At 42.5% G+C, this 17334-nt stretch overlaps 1 protein-coding gene across 2 annotated transcripts in view; it reads right to left on the bottom strand.

Annotated features, from left to right (window-relative positions):
- irf2b (interferon regulatory factor 2b) overlaps positions 1 to 2333 on the bottom strand; it is a gene marked incomplete at its 5' end in the record, with an annotated part of 7052 nt that extends 4719 nt beyond the window's left edge. For both annotated transcript variants that reach the window (XM_079228483.1, XM_079228484.1), the window contains 4 exons: positions 677 to 723; positions 830 to 1006; positions 2066 to 2165; positions 2247 to 2333. In XM_079228483.1, the coding sequence (XP_079084609.1) occupies positions 677 to 723; positions 830 to 1006; positions 2066 to 2165; positions 2247 to 2333 (411 nt within the window). The remainder of the gene's footprint in view (positions 1 to 676; positions 724 to 829; positions 1007 to 2065; positions 2166 to 2246) is intronic.
- Between the last annotated feature and the right edge of the window lie 15001 nt (positions 2334 to 17334).

Here is a 17334-nt window from a genome sequence, read left to right as displayed (position 1 = left end):
TTATTTAAGGTGGGCGTGTCTTATTGAAGGCGTCTTATTTAAGGTGGGCGTGTCTTATTGAAGGCGTCTTGTTGAAGGTGAGCGTGTCTTATTTAAGGTGGGCGTGTCTTATTGAAGGCGTCTTATGTAAGGTGGGCGTGTCTTGTTGAAGGCGTCTTATTTAAGGCGGGCGTGTCTTATTTAAGGCGTCTTGTTGAAGGTGAGCGTGTCTTATTTAAGGTGGGCGTGTCTTATTGAAGGTGTCTTGTTGAAGGTGGGCGTGTCAGTTCATAGCTCCATTATTTATATTTTGTATGTGTTATTGACGATTCCCAAATTTTTCACCTGATTTGGGGTCTCTTGCCTTGTACTGATGTATTTTAATACATTTTGATGAGAAGTATATTTTCAGGTACATTATATCGGGTGAAATATACCCGACGTTAGTGATGATGTGACTATTCTTAACGTTAATGTTCTAGGGTAAGGAAAGGCAACGCAATATTTATGGGCTGCCCAACGTGTCACAATACTAGGCAGGAGGAATATTTAAGTGCGAGGCCTGGGTGAGCATCAGAAACGCGTCATGTCGCCCCTCATGCTGCCGTTTCTTCAGCAGTACAGCGTTGTAAAAAGGTTGTGTCGCGTGTGACCGCCCCTTGAGGACGTCTGTGTTACGGAGCCACTGGGTGTCTACCTCTTTATTTCCCTTGGGCCGCCCCTCCTTGTCCGTCTTCTTCTTTCCTAAACGGACAGAAACACACCTCTCAGAAAAGGATTTAAAAAGCCACAACATATGTGGATAGATGAAATCTGTGAAAGTGGAGTTGTTCGCCGCAGCAGCACTCACCTTTCTTCATGCTCCTCTCCGAGGAGGAGAGCATCTTATAGACTCTGAAGGCGTTGGTTCCCTTTTTGATGCTCTTGTCCTTCACCTCCTCGATGTCCGGCAGGCTGTTCATGGCACAGCGGAAGTTGGCCTTCCATGTCTTCGGATCTGGACGATCTGTGCCGAGCTGGAATTTACCTGCAGGCGCACAGAGAATCAAGGAAGAGAGAGCAAGTTTAAATGTTACATCTATTACGACAAAAAAACAGATAACATTAGGGTTCATACACATTCTGAACAATGGGTTTCATGACTTTAAACCAAATGTCCATTACAAACATTTAGTGAAATCTGGGTGTAAACAGTAAAAAGTGAGTAAATGTAGTATTTAAACTAACAATGAGAATACAAAGCATACAGTAAACCTTAAATGAATGAGACAATAGTTTGATTAAAATAATAAACATTTATATAGATGCCTGTATGTATGCCTGCTTATATTTTGAGTCTTTCTTTTAAAAGCATATTCATTATTTCAAACTCAGCGTAAATGAACGACATGAACACATGAAAATAACACATTTACAAGACTCTTCCAGGTTTTCCATGAACGTACAAACCCTGTAATAAGCTATAACACAAGACTGCGACTTGGTTGTTATTATTATTTAGTTTGACAACAGCTGGATTAATGAAACTTTTTTTCCCCCCAAACAATTACAAATATATAAATATTTTAAAAAACATAACTTTATAAAAGAAAAATTAGTCATTACACGTCATAAACACTTGAAACTAAGTATTGCTGGTGAGTATTAAGCTAGGTTTGGACACTCGGGTTCATCTGAGCTGCGTCCCTGAAGGGTAAAGCTGAAATATATTATCTTCCCATTTGATTGAACTATTTCTGACTTTTTAAAAACGTTTTCCTCTTGACGGATGCAGCGAGGAGTCGTGATGTTTCTACTCTAGCAGACCCACGGTGAGCTTCCTAACAGAGGAGCCTATATGGCTTCCTCTGGCCTAACTCAGTGGGAAACGCCTACAACTTGGAGCAGTTGGTTTTTCTTCCTGAAAAAACAAAAACTAATTGGAAGATTCTTTGATTTTACAAACCGGTGCGTTGTGTGTGTGAGTGTGTGTGTGTGTGTGTGTGTGTGTGTGTGTGTGTGTGTGTGTGTGTGTGTGTGTGTGTGTGTGTGTGTGTGTGTTCGGCATGAAGATGAGAAACCACTGAGTGCATGTTAGACTTCTTACCGGTGTGTATGGCCCATCTCATGAAGAGCGGGGCGTCTTTCTCCAGGTCCCAGCCATGACGCGCAGCATGCATCCAGGGGATCTGGAAGATCCGCTTCTCCTACAGACATTTACCTTCGGTCAGCTCTTGACCAATAATATCATCCTGTGTGTGTGTGTGTGTGTGTGTGTGTGCACTTACTTTGTTAACCCATTTGAGTCCTGGTATCTGACAGGAGTCGATCTGTTCCTCCAGCCAAGGTCTCATCCTCATTCTCTCTACTGGCATTGTGTTCTGTAGTTCAGACACACACACACACACACACACACACACACACACACACACACACACACACACACACACACACAGAGACACAGAGAGATATCCATTATACATTGGAATGCAAAGCAACAAGTATCCTCCTCAAACGTGTCTCTCTCATAGTACATTATGATGTTTCATTTCCATCAGGGGAAAAGGAAAGGGTTGTAATTAGAACCAGAACCACAGTAGCTGCTGTGTCAATGCTAGAGGAAGCAGCCACTACAGGAACCTGCGTAGAAGCAGGGATCTATTGGCAGAAACGGAGTAGAATATGAATAAGTATATTTGCTAATAAGTATATATGCTTGTGTTTGGTTAGCTTACGACGAGGCACCGATCCTACGGCAGCCCGTAGAGGACAAACCAAACACCGGCCCTCCACGTCTCCACTTGGGAGACGATGCACCTCTCAGGTTGGTTTTCATTAAACAAACACCCGCTGAGCGCAACACTAAGAAGGGAGCGTTCCTTCTTTGTATCTGTGGCTGTAAAGATAACGCTGCCGCCCGTGAACGTGAACTCACTATCTGGACTGCAGCCCGACGTCCTCGACACGACCGCCTCACGGCTTTACGGCTTGAATTACATATTTTAGAAGGCGAGGCAATCGGGTGGACGACAAAAAGAAAGGAACGATAACGAATGCAGCAGGTTTTTATCTCAAACAGCGAGCGGACACTTGTTCTAGCAGCAGGTCGTGACCTATGCAGGCGGAGCAAAGTCCAGTCAGCGGCGAGGCCAGAAGCACCAGACAGGTCACACAGGGTGACACGGCACCCAGCGCTAAATATTATCCCTTTGAGCCGCTGCTGTGGAAACTCCCTGCTGCAGCCGCTCAGGAACAACCTGAGCAGCGATTACACAGCAACGCAATATTATGAACAACAGTCTGCTCCACCAGCACGGACACAGAGTCTTCAAAAGGTGGAGATAGAAACACGTTTAAGTTGTTGGATATAAAGTTTGTCCAGCTGGACTAGTAAAAACAGAAACAGTGCAAAAACATAAATTAAAACAAGTTAAGTCCTTAACTCTGTCAGACCAACAGAGTTATAGTGCTGTGTGTTTCCTGCAGTCACATTCACCGTCCTTCAGTTTCAACAGGTTGATCATCACCAGCAGCCAGGTGTGTGACAACTACACACCAAAGTGTACTTTATACACCAAGCAATACTTTATACACAATACTTTATACACTGAGCAATACTGTTATCATGTTTTTGTGCAATACTGTCACTATAAGTTGTGCCTTGTTTGTATTTATTGTTTACCTTTAGTGTGTTGATTTATTGTTTACCTTTAGTGTGTTGATTTATTGTTTACCTTTAGTGTGTTGATTTATTGTTTACCTTTAGTGTGTTGATTTATTGTTTACCTTTAGTGTGTAGTAATATAATGTCGTAATGTGTTAGGACCCGGCACAACTAGCTTGTCATCGTAGAGTAACTGTTATCTGATGTGACCAGAACAAGGTCTTGAATCTTGATGATAATCACTGTGGCTTCTGACAGCACTCTGATTTACCAACACCTGCACGAACACCTGAATACCACACAAACAATGTCCACGAGCCTCACGTGAACCTCCCGTAACAAACAAACAACTTGTAGTGTCACCTGACTCAGTAAACACATCAAACAGTGCCTTTAAGGCTACATGTTTATATTAACGCAGTGCCTTTAATGCCGTGTTCACACCAAAACAGTTGCAAAATATTCGCGCGTCCAGATTACATGTTAAGTCAATGCACAGCCGCGTTAGGTTGCAAAAAAGCGAATTTTTCTCCGGGCGTCGCGATAGAAGCGAAACGGCGTCGCAACGCCGCATTTTTCGCTTTTTCGCCGGCGTTCAAATATTTCAACTCCAGCGAATAATTCGCATGACGCGGAGTTGCGAAAGCCAATCAGCGTTGAGAAGCTCCGCCCGGCATCACCGCCGTTACTGAATGAAACTGCTGGTCCGCTGAAGGAGCGCTGGAAGCGGCTTCACTCAGACACTCGTCCTGGAGGAGTCGAGCTGTGTGCGACTACGGATAATGTCATGAACCCAGACACGGGGCGGTTGATGTTCCGACGTGTGTGGGACTTCCTCAACAAGTATGAAGCAGAACTAGTGGTTATTTACCTGGTGGATGAAGGAAATAGTAAATGTTTTCAAGACACAGAGATAAGCCCCGCCCCCTTTCCCCAGCGATGGTTGCGAAAAAACGAATTAACCACATAGTGCGAATTTTTCACCTGCGGCGCGATATAGGCGAAGTGGCGTTGCGAAAATTCGCAACTGTTTTGGTGTGAACACGGCATAAGGCTACATGTTTATATTAACGCAGTGCCTTTAATGCTACATGTTTATATAAACGCAGTGCCTTTAATGCTACATGTTTATATTAACGCAGTGCCTTTAATGCTACATGTTTATATTAACGCAGTGCCTTTAAGGCTACATGTTTATATAAACGCAGTGCCTTTAATGCTACATGTTTATATTAACGCAGTGCCTTTAATGCTACATGTTTATATAAACGCAGTGCCTTTAAGGCTACATGTTTATATTAACGCAGTGCCTTTAATGCTACATGTTTATATAAACGCAGTGCCTTTAATGCTGAATGTTTATATAAACGCAGTGCCTTTAATGCTACATGTTTATATTAACGCAGTGCCTTTAATGCTACATGTTTATATTAACGCAGTGCCTTTAATGCTACATGTTTATATCAACGCAGTGCCTTTAAGGCTACATGTTTATATTAACGCAGTGCCTTTAATGCTACATGTTTATATCAACGCAGTGCCTTTAATGCTACATGTTTATATTAACGCAGTGCCTTTAATGCTACATGTTTATATCAACGCAGTGCCTTTAATGCTACATGTTTATATTAACGCAGTGCCTTTAATGCTACATGTTTATATTAACGCAGTGCCTTTAAGGCTACATGTTTATATAAACGCAGTGCCTTTAATGCTACATGTTTATATTAACGCAGTGCCTTTAATGCTACATGTTTATATCAACGCAGTGCCTTTAATGCTACATGTTTATATTAACGCAGTGCCTTTAATGCTACATGTTTATATCAACGCAGTGCCTTTAATGCTACATGTTTATATTAACGCAGTGCCTTTAAGGCGACATGTTATGAACAACACGTCCGCAGCATCAGCGGTGGCTGTGGACGTTGGTAGCGGGTGTACGTAGAGTTTCAGTCCGACACACAGAGGCTGACGTCCGGGGTAACGCGTGTCTGCCGGCGGGCGGACCTACAGCCCGCAGAGGCAAAAGTGAAACACCCGCAGGAGCGAGTCCGCGGGACAGAAAACTACACTTTCACTTACACGTCGAGCGGAGAGCCGTCAGGCGCCATGTCTGCCCGCGAGCCAACGCGACCAATGCGGAAACAGCGCTTACCTGCTCGGTCCGGACGGGCTGTGGCCTCGCGCTCCCTCACGAGCCCGCGCCGCAGCCGTTAAAGTAGCGTGAGGTTTAAGGAAAGGAAAGTAAAAGGAAAGGAAAGGAAAGAAAAGGCCTCGTTTACTTGAGTTTCTGCGTCCAGACCGAAAGCAAAACAACGGCTGCTCGGGAAGTGGGGGCTCGCGCTGGAAATCCCCCTCCTGCGCTCGCGCTGTGTGTCGATGCAGCGGCGTCAAGGAAGCACTGCCCGCGTGCGCGCCGCGCGAGGAGGGCTCACTCCGACCTCTTTACCGGCGCGCGCCCTCCTGCTCTCTGGTTAGCGCGCTTTATGAACCTGTCAGATATCACTAGTCCCCCTATGTGTATACAACATTATAAACACATGTAATTACCTGTGTACTTGTGTGGATACAACATTATAAACACATGTAATTACCTGTGTACCTGTGTGTATACAACATTATAAACACACGTAATTACCTGTGTACCTGTGTGTATACAACATTATAAACACACGTAATTACCTGTGTACCTGTGTGGATACAACATTATAAACACACGTAATTACCTGTGTACCTGTGTGTATACAACATTATAAACACACGTAATTACCTGTGTACCTGTGTGTATACAACATTATAAACACATGTAAAGGTTAGGGGTTAGGGGTTGTTGTTATTGTTGTAAATGTGACTTCATGTTGACCACAGTGTGTCACGGCCTGCACGCCTGTTAGCCTGTTGGCAGTTAGCCTGCTAGCCTGTTAGCAGTTAACCTGTTGGCAGTTAACCTGTAAGCAGCTAGTCTGTTAGCAGTTAACCTGTTGGGAGTTAGCCTGTTGGCAGTTAGCCTGTTAGCAGTTAACCTGTTGGAAGTTAGCCTGTTGGCAGTTAGCCTGTTGGCAGTTAGCCTGTTGGCAGTTAGCCTGTTAGCAGTTAACCTGTTGGCAGTTAACCTGTTGGCAGTTAGCCTGTTGGTGGTTAGCCTGTTGGCAGTTAGCCTGTTAGCAGCTAGTCTGTTGTCAGTTAGCCCATTGTACTCTTTCAATCTTATTGTTGTTATTATTGTTGTGTTTGTACTGTGTCTTGATGCTTTGGCAATATTGTTGTTCCAACATTCATGCCAATAAAGCCAATTGAATTGACTTGAATTTGTATTACCTGTGTACCTGTGTTATACAACATTATAAACACATGTATTTATGTGTACCTGTGTATGTATACAACATTATAAACACATGTATTTATGTGTACCTGTGTGTGTATACAACATTATAAACACATGTATTTATGTGTACCTGTGTATGTATACAACATTATAAACACATGTATTTATGTGTACCTGTGTGTGTATACAACATTATAAACACATGTATTTATATGTGTACCTGTGTATATATATAACATTATAAATACATGTAATTACCTGTGTACCTGTGTCCTATAGATAATCAGAAATTGTGTATTTACCAGGATTTTTTTCTTGGCGGAAGATGCATCCCAGGCAAAAAATGTATATACTTTTGTATATTTAAAATATACTTACATTTTCAATAGTATATTTCAAATATACTATCAAAGAAGTGTACTTTCTGCAAATATATAAAAAGTATATCGTAGTATACTTTCAAAAAATATATTTAAAAAATATATACTTTGACCCTCCGGGGTCTTGCGTCACGTGATATATAGTGTTTAATTTCTGTAAATATTCATATCTCCGCGAAAATACGGCGCAGAAAAGAGAATCCGCTACTGTTAGAACCGCCAGACTCTGCAGTACCGGCCCCTCCTCTGTGAGCTTCTGTGTCCCTGTAACAGAAGCTCACACTCCTTTCACCTGATTAGTCCACTCAGGTGTCCGTCAAAAAATGTTGTGACTACCAATGAACACTCAGGAAATCCCTAAGGACCTACCCACCCAGCTACGCTACAACGGACCTACAATAACCTACACACCTGAGGTTTATATACACATACTGTAGTTTACAGTCAGACAGAAGCTAGAGGTCATGGAGAGAACACAGTTCACAACAGAGGAAGACGATGCAGTGATGAGGACGGAGGAGCGTCAGACAGGCCCTGAAGGCCTCGACTCCTGGAGAGGATTATCCAGAGAGAAGGGTGCTACAGGGTGCTACAGCGGGGACACCACTGCAGGTAGTAGCAGCTTATTACCCGACTGCTTCGTCAATATCACTTAGTACCAACTAGTGCTGATCTTCATTAGTGTTTGTAAGACGTAACGCTAACTATCGGTATGTGTGTTTACATTAGCAACGAGCTAACGTAACGTTTAGCTCGTGCCCGGAGCTCTGTTACTATTTTGGTGTGTAATCGTAACTTTCTTTCATTGAACTTAGTACTGACTGGTAGTCATTTATTTTACAGAGAGGCTTCACAGCTGTCAGGGTCCAGTGGACAACATGCAGCTTCGCTACAGCCACCTGCACTATGCTGTCGACGTGGAAGACTGAAGGCCTGGACCCTGTTTACCAGGTATGCACACAGCTCACTGTTTACCAGGTATGTACACAGCTCACTGTTTACCAGGTATGTACACAGCTCACTGTTTACCAGGTATGTACACAGCTCACTGTTTACCAGGTATGTACACAGCTCACTGTTTACCAGGTATGTACACAGCTCACTGTTTACCAGGTATGTACACAGCTCACTGTTTACCAGGTATGTACACAGCTCACTGTTTACCAGGTAGGTACACAGCTCAGCTGCACACCTGTTGACCTGTTCACACTACTAACTAGTACTCATTTATTTTACAGAAAGGATTCACCACAGCCACCCCCACCTTCCCCGGTCTGTTTTCTATTTCTAAACATGTATATGTGTAAATATTTATTTCTTTATGAATAATACATATTTTATTTGAAAACAAAAAAAATTGTGATGGTCATTTTTCATTTGCACACACCGCATGAAGCTTTATCTGCAGTGTGAAGTCATTTCTCCCATTTCTATCATTTTGGTGAAAGACCACATTTCTGCTCAAAAAACGATAACATCTTCTTCTTTTTTGGGACATTTATTTACATGTAACTACCATTTTATTTCTATATTTCACCGCTTTTGTAAACTTAAAACCTTTGGTAGACCAACTTCTAGCACCAACATGAGTAAAGTTATGTTTTCACAAGATAAATGAAGTGATGAATGATTTTTTTAATCAAACTTACACTTTCAGCTTTAGATTCATAATATCACTTTACACTTTTGCCTTATGACAATTGTGCCTCATTATATAGAGAGCTGAGATTGTTCTGCAATTTATGATGTAACACATGGGTATGTATCTTATATGCAAGTGCCTTAAAAGGAGAATTTAAGAAATTATGTAAAATCGAGAAAAAGGCTTAAGACCCTATAGGGTTAAGTGTAGGTTTTGTGCAGTTACTCAAATGTACTTCTTTGAACTCAACATGTTTCAAAATGTATGCTCTAAATTAGCATTGACATTTTTTATTTAAAGCACATTTGATGAATACAGATTTCATATATTCCAATTATTTTTATATTTTAAGTAATATTTGAGAAGTGTACTTTCTGAAAATATATAAAAAGTTAAGAAAGTCACGCTTTCACATACTTAAAAAAATACACTTTTAACACACATTAAAATAATTGTACTGTCGTATACTTTCAATAAATATATTATAAAAAAATATACAATTTAAAAATATATATATTTTAAGTAATATTTGAGTGTAATTTTGACCCATCCTTAGTATTTTTAAGGAGCAGTTTAATACTATTATGATAACATAATCCTATATGAATCCTGCAGCTGGAGTCCAGCAGCATAAGAAACAAACAAGAGACTTAGTAAAATAGATCAATACAAGTATTATGAATAAATAATAAACAGTAAAGAATATTAACATAAAAGTAAAGTAAAAAAGTTTGAAAAAAATCCACAATAACAAAAATATAAGTACAGACAGAATACATGTGTCTTACTGTATTGTGTTAAACACATTGGAGTCACATCGCCACGGTGATAATATACTACGGCAATGTTAAGAGGATTTATTCATGTTTTTATTGAAGTCATTTTGTTTATGTTTCTGACAGCTTGTTGCATGTCAACACCTCGGCTATTTCTAGATGTGAATGTGACTTATGTCACAGCTGGTCATGGCTTCCCTCTTTTACTTCCACCAGCACACACACCGTGCACACACACACACCGTGCACACACACACACCGTGCACCTACACACCGTGCACACCACTGTGCTAGGGCAACATGTGCGTTAAATCACGCTATTACCACAACACGTGCGGTTAGAACAAACAACCCGACGTGTGATTTAATGTTGATAATGTAGACAGAGTTCAGGAGCAGAGGAGGAGGGACCGCCCGCTGTGAGGATCTTCCTCTTTGCAAACATAGACGATCTTTGAGGTGGATTTCATTTTCACTTCCTCTGCTGTAGCTCCTCCCCTTTCTTCGCCGCTGCTGCTGGAAACGAAACAAGAAACTTCAAGCGCGCGTGCGTGCTCGTGCGTGCGTCTGTCTGTGCGCGTGTACGTGTTTGTGTGTATGCGCCTGTGTTCGCGCGTATGTGTGTGCGTGTGCGCGCGTGGCACGGCCCACCTGCAGTTGTTTCCTCAGTATTTGCCTGCAGACGTCCTGCAGCGACACTGCGGGTTCCTGTTGACTTTGAACGCAACAGTTTCTAACAGGAAGTAGTTTTGACTCAGAAACTGCAGCGTTGTGTTTTCTGATGAAATGTGAACATGATAGATTATATCTATAGTACAATGTATTATTGGTTGTATAGGCTTATAAAACAATTAAAATAATGAAAATGTATTAATTTGTATTATTGTAGTGATGTTAAGACCAAAGGTTAATTATTATGTATTGTTATTATACATCATATCATGTACAGGCTTCTAATAAGCCCAGTGGGCTTCCTGCCTCTTACTGACATACTATTCATCTGTGTTTTATATGACACAGATAAAGGCCTGTATATATATATATATATATATACATATATATATATATATATATATAGATCTATATAGATATATATAGATCTATATATATATATAGATATATAGATATATATAAAGGCCCAGCTTTAGACATGTCCCTTGCAACAGCGAGTGTTGTCATGATTGCTAAAGCTGGGGCATCTGCTGCCATGCAAAATGATTAAAACATGAGTATTAGAGTTGTGTCCTATCATTCGCGTGACTTGCGCCTTGGACAGTCTGCCGGGGACAAAGCGTGACGCATTGTTATTGACACTTTAATGGAGAGTGCTGATATATTGTGTATACAAGAGACTTTTTTAGCCAAAGAAGATCTGGATAAACTTAATTCTGTAAATAGTGATTTTCATGGGGCAGGAGAATCCACAACAGACCTAAGCAAGGGAATAGTGCGTGGCAGAATACCTGGTGGGGTAGCCATTATGTGGCACAAAAAATATGACCCACTGATCAGTGTGATTAGACTAGAGGTGGACTGGTGCATCGCAATTAAAGTTGTACATAATAATAAGGTTTTTGTCATTTTAAATGTTTACACTCCTTATGAAAGTAACCAAAACGAGGACAAATACCTTCATAGGCTCGCTTTTATAAGTTATTTTATCAAAGAAAGTGCATATACAAATATATTTGTTGTGGGGGATATTAATGCTGATATTTCAGATAAAAACTTCCTGTTTGGTCAACACCTAATGCAATTCTGTCAAGATAGCATGTTGGTCCTGTCCAGCAAAGTGCTGTTGCCAGTAAATAGCTACACATATACCAGTGAAGCGTGGCATGCAACGTCTTGGCTGGATCACTGTATTTGTACAGCTGATGCTCATGACTGTCTCCAGGATGTTGCAATCTCGTATGACCTGGCTACAGCAGACCACACACCTGTCTCTATGAGACTAAATGTTGAGAACCTACTTGAGTTGACCAGTAATGATAATGATAATTATGAACAACATTTTAAAGTAGATTGGGCAAAGATCACAGAAGATGATTTATTGCTTTACAAATCACAAACTGATAAGAGCCTCGAAAATATTAATATACCACTTGATGCAATTATGTGTGGCAACATTAACTGTAAAAATCAAAATCATAATAGTGATCTGTGTGTAATGTATGATAACATTGTGAACTGTCTCAATAATGTAAGTAAATTATTTTACAAAAAAAGGGCTAAACAACATAATCTTTGGCCAGGATGGAATGAATATGTGTCTGAACTCCATATAGAGGCAAGAGAAGCTTTTAAAAACTGGGTTTATCAGGAAAAGCAAGACGTGGTCCAGAGTGTGAACACAAGAAACAGGCAAATGCTAGATTTAAATATGCTGTGCTCTTTATTAAAAGAAATGAACAGGCCATGAGGGCAAACTCCATGGCCAAAAAGTTTCAACATAATAATGTTTATGATTTCTGGAAAGAAGTTAAGGTTGCCAATAACAGTAAGATGCCCCTGCCATCCAATATTGATGGGGCTATTGGATCAGACAGTATTGCAGATCTGTGGAGTAAACATTATAGGGATATTTTTAACAGTGTTAAGAGTGACACATTTAATATTGGTGACGTTCCTAATGATGCAGGTGTTTGTATTAGACCTGACGAAGTGTTGTATGCCATTGAAAAACTGGACTGCTACTGCACGGTACTTCCTGACTCTATGCTGACTGTTTTGTTGGTGCCAGTAATTAAAAACAAAACCGGTAAAATATCCAGCATTGAAAATTACCGACCAATTGCTCTGGCCAGCGTACTTTGTAAAGTACTAGAACGGATTCTCTTAGATAGGCTTCCAGAGTACATGATCACCACTGACAATCAACTTGGTTTTAAGAGTAAACATAGCACAGATTTATGTATATATGCACTGAAGGAAGTTGTTAGTAAGTACAGGAGACTTAACACCACAATATTTATGTGTTTCCTAGATGCATCTAAAGCTTTTGATCGAATTAATCATTTTAAACTATTTGTCAAACTGCAAGAGCAAGGGGTCCCTCCATACTTGATCAGGATTTTGCACTTTTGGTTTTCACGTCAAACCATGCGAGCTAGATGGGGTAAGAGTGTATCTGCGCCCTTCCTAGTGACCAATGGCGTTCGACAAGGTGGAATACTGTCACCTGCTCTTTTTAATCTGTACATGGATGACCTTTCCAAAAAGTTAAAAGGGTGTAAGACAGGGTGTATGGTGGGGGAAACTCTTATTAACCATCTGGTATACGCTGATGACTTAGTGGTCCTGCCTCCTTATAGCGCTGGGTTACAGCAACTGCTCAGAGTCTGCTCAAGTTATGGGCTGCACTGTGACATCACATTCAACTCTAAAAAGAGTGATGTCATGATTGCTAAAACAAAAGAAGATCAGAAGCTACAGTTTCCCTCATTTCTTATGGGAGACCAGCAGCTGAATGTGCTGCACAGAGTCACATATTTGGGTCACATTATTAGGGATGACTTGATTGATGATGACGATGTGCAGGGGCAGTGTTGCAAACTTCATGCACAAGCCAATATGCTGGCACGTACAGTTTTTATGTGCACAGAAGATGTTAAAACTGCTCTCTTTAGAGCCTCCTGTACTCCCCTCTATACAGCACACCTGTGGTGCAGGTACAGCAGAGCACACATTAAAAAGATGGCATTTAATGATGCTTTTAGAATCTTGCTAAAACTTCCCAGATGGGAAAGTGTAAGTCACATGTTTGTGACTCATAATGTTCCCACTCTTTATGCTGTTTTGAGGAATTTCATGTACAAATTTAAATGTTGACTGGATGAATCCGAAAATGTAATTATAAAAGCCTTGACCAAGCCAACACAGAGTGATATAAGGTGTTGTTCTTGTCTCTGGAAGCATTGGAACAAGTGTCTGTATGTTTTTAACCACGAGTGACTTTTTAACTAATGATGATTCCTGTGTCCTTGTATTGTAGTGTATTGTATTTTATATATTGTTGTTGTTCTGTTTGTTGTTATATGGACGTACGAGTCTGAAATAAAAGAAATATATAATATATATTGTCACGGCCCGGCTCAGGCGCCGCAACAAAGAACACTGAAGACGCAGCGGTCCGAGCAAAAACAATGACAATTGTCAAAACGGCTTTATTTGGGTGCGCACGAGAGCTGGCGACAACGGAGAGCCTGCGGTCGCTATCGAGAGCCCCTTGGCCGGCCCAGAGCCGGAGCTTTATTCCCCCAGGAGCACCGGGCCCAGGTGCGTCTCATCACGCCGTCCTGCAGGAAGCAGAGGGACAGACAGACAGACAGACAGACAGGTAAGCAGACAGACAGACAAACAGACAGACAGACAGACAGACAGACAGACAGGTAAGCAGACAGACAGACAAACAGACAGACAGACAGACAGGTAAGCAGACAGACAGGCAGGGGAGCCGTCACATATATATATATATATATATATATATTTATATATATATGCTATTCATACTTCATGCAGGGCGTCCCCCACATGGCCCTCTCTGTTTACGCCAGAGAGAAACCATAGTAAAGTACAGGAACAGAGGATATGATGCTGGAAAAAATACATAAATAAACATTGTTATTTTAACTAAATATGTGTAAACGGTGTCAGGAAGAAGTTATGAACGGTCATACTGTCAGGGTGCAGCGCTGGATTCAGGGTTATCTCCCTCTGACACACACACACACACACACACACACACACACACACACACACACACACACACACACACACACGTGCAGCCACTGATAAACTAATAGAGCAACTGACTACTTAAGTCTTGACTCAAATGACTGTTCACAGTATATTGAGACACATGGACAGCTGGAGCGAAACACACACCTGCTGGTCTGTTAAAGCGTGTGTGTAAAGTGTGTGTGTAAAGTGTGTGTTAAAGTGTGTGGTATGAGACACAGTTTCAGTTCCTGGACGTGTTCCTCTGAAGGCCGGTCCCTACAGAAGAGGGCCCTCAGGACCACACGTCTCTCTGGCGCCCCCGTGTGGTCGCATGTGTTTCCTCCGCTGACGCACAGCGTCCTCGTGAACATGGTTGTGTTAAGAGACAAATATGAGACACATATTATAAAGTGTCTGCACGTGAAATAATGAGGTCTTCCCGGTGACTCATCATCCTACCAGCGCTCATACTGGAGAACAAAACCACACTGGAAATAATCTTTCTTCATGGTTTTTATTCAACAATGACTTTTACCTGCAGTTGTCTTCACCTTTCACCCAGTGAAAGACACACAAACACCCCAGTGAAAGACACACAAACATCCCTGGTTCTTTGAAAGTGGGACTTCTTTGTCCAATGCAGTTGGTGAGGGTAATTTCACCAACTTGTACCCAGAGAACGTGACCCCAAACCTGGGTACATTTAGACCATGTGAGCCCTGGAAGTCATCTGCCAGCGTGAGCAAGTCTGGGGGGAGGTCCAACTCCAGCCCCAATCCTGCCGCTCTGATGGCAGCTGTGTCCCCATCTCCTGTTCCAACCCCTCCGCTCCCCCACTCTCACCTGGGCTATCACCTCCCAGCTGCATATGATTTTCTCCGGCTTGGACAGCTCCGGAAAAGGTGGTCCACACCACCGCATCCGTGGCACGTCTTTGGCACCTCGCACTCCTTGCTGGTGTGTCCCGCCTGCCCACAGAAACGGCAGCAGTCCCCAGTGCAGCCTCCCCCATTGTGGCCAGACTGTCTGCACTTCCTGCAGAAAGCTGGTTGGCGCGGGTAGAACAAGTATCCCCGGTCTGCCCCCAGGCTAAACAAGGCCGGGGGGTGCTTCAGGCCATCCGGCCCTTCTGGATCGGGGTGCAGGAGCACCTGGAACTGACGCCGCCCGGTCCAGAAACCAAGGGGGTCCTTGACGTACCTGGCCGCAGTCGTCACCTTGCTGTACTGGCCCAAAAAAGTGTCCAGAGCCCCGTCCCCAACAAAGGGATTATACATGTGAACCGTCACTAGCCTGAAATTTGGTCTATCCAGGTGGACAACCTCGTAGCAGGCTAGCGGGCTCACCGTAGCGTCCTTTCTGCAGTGTTCAGCCACCCTCCGATAGATGACAGCGTCCAGCAGTGTGACATCAAAAGACTTCTCCTGCTGGTTCCACTGGATGCAAAACACCTCGTCCACCTTGAGATGCAGCTGCTCTATCACGACTTTAACCAACGAAAAACTCCCTGGCCATCAGCCTCTCCTCTCCTGTTATCACCTGGAATCTTAGGGTGTTCCTCAGCCCGACCTTTGGGATCGGCTGTTTCTCCGATGATGTTGTGGCCATCGCTCTGCCGCTGTGTGAACTCACTTTCCAGTAGTTATCTGCTTCTCTTGATCTTAGCCAAAAGGCCGAGAAGCGATGTGCACAGACAGTTTGCCTCCTGAGCCAACCTCCTGGGACCCTTCTCACTGGTCATGGTGCAGTTCTTTCACTTAGGCAGAGCAGTGGCAGCTGCTTAGCACACCCACCCCAGCCCTCCACAGTCGGGCACCTTAGTCTAGTTAAGTAAAGATGTATCTCTTTCTTTCTTTCTTTTTTTAGAGCCTGAGGATCAGAGCATATCACCTTGAGATAGACTCATTTGAACCATCTTGAGTTAGCAGTGTTTTGCCTCAGTTGATGTGTATATTCTTGCATATGAACTATTCCAGAATGTACTTTCCCAATCCCTCTTCCTCTACCTCAACCACTCGCCCATCAACACATAACCTCATGTCAATAGCAAACAAAAGTGTTAAAAGCTCAATTAGCAAAATGACTCATTCTCAGAAAAGTGCCTTGCCAAGGTCCTATTAGCTCGCGGATGGTACCGTTGGAATCGCATTGGTCATTTTAGTGGGGGAGCCGACTTTCAAGTCTCTGCGAGGTTCAGAAAAGAATCCGCAACAAACCAAAGATAATCCACTCATAGCCAAGTGGTCTAAGTGTATGGAATTAGCCTAAAACAACCCAATCTTGGGACCTAAACCAATAGTTGGTGGTTTGCATCCTGAAGGAGACTCAGCTGAACTGCCTTTTTTTATTGAATTTTTTTGCGACTTTTTTTTTTTTTTTGGTGTGATATTGTTTTGTTTTTTTTGCTCTATTGTCTCATGCTACTATAATTCGGTTGTGTTTTTGTTTAGTTTTTATCTGTCAAGCGTCTTTGAGGATTTGGAATTTTTTTTTTTAAAAAGCGCACAGGGGGTTTTAACTCGGGGGGTGTGCTTAAAGTGTGGGTCCACGGGGTCAGAGGGTGAGCCGGGTTAGGGGGTGAGCTCCAGAGGTGGTTCCAGGGGGTCACTTGACCCCAACTTTTACCCAGAGAAGGTGACGTTATTCCAGGGTAAAGTTAGCCAATGTATGTCCTGGAAGTCGTCTTCCTTCAAATCACCCTTATGTTCCCAGTGTCACTGTTACTTCCACTAACTATGACCCAGAGTCCCATGTACTTTTATAGGGGCATTTCCCCAACCTTAACCCAGAGAAAGTGACCTCAAACCTGGGTAAAGTCAGACCATGTGTGCCCTGGAAGTCATCTTCCACTAAATAACCGTTAA

This window comes from Taurulus bubalis, assembly GCF_910589615.1.
Source record: "Taurulus bubalis genome assembly, chromosome: 13".
NCBI classification, from domain to species: Eukaryota; Metazoa; Chordata; class Actinopteri; order Perciformes; family Cottidae; genus Taurulus; species Taurulus bubalis.
The sequence above is the reverse complement of the archived record's forward strand: the minus strand, read 5'-3'. Positions and strand labels throughout refer to the sequence as shown.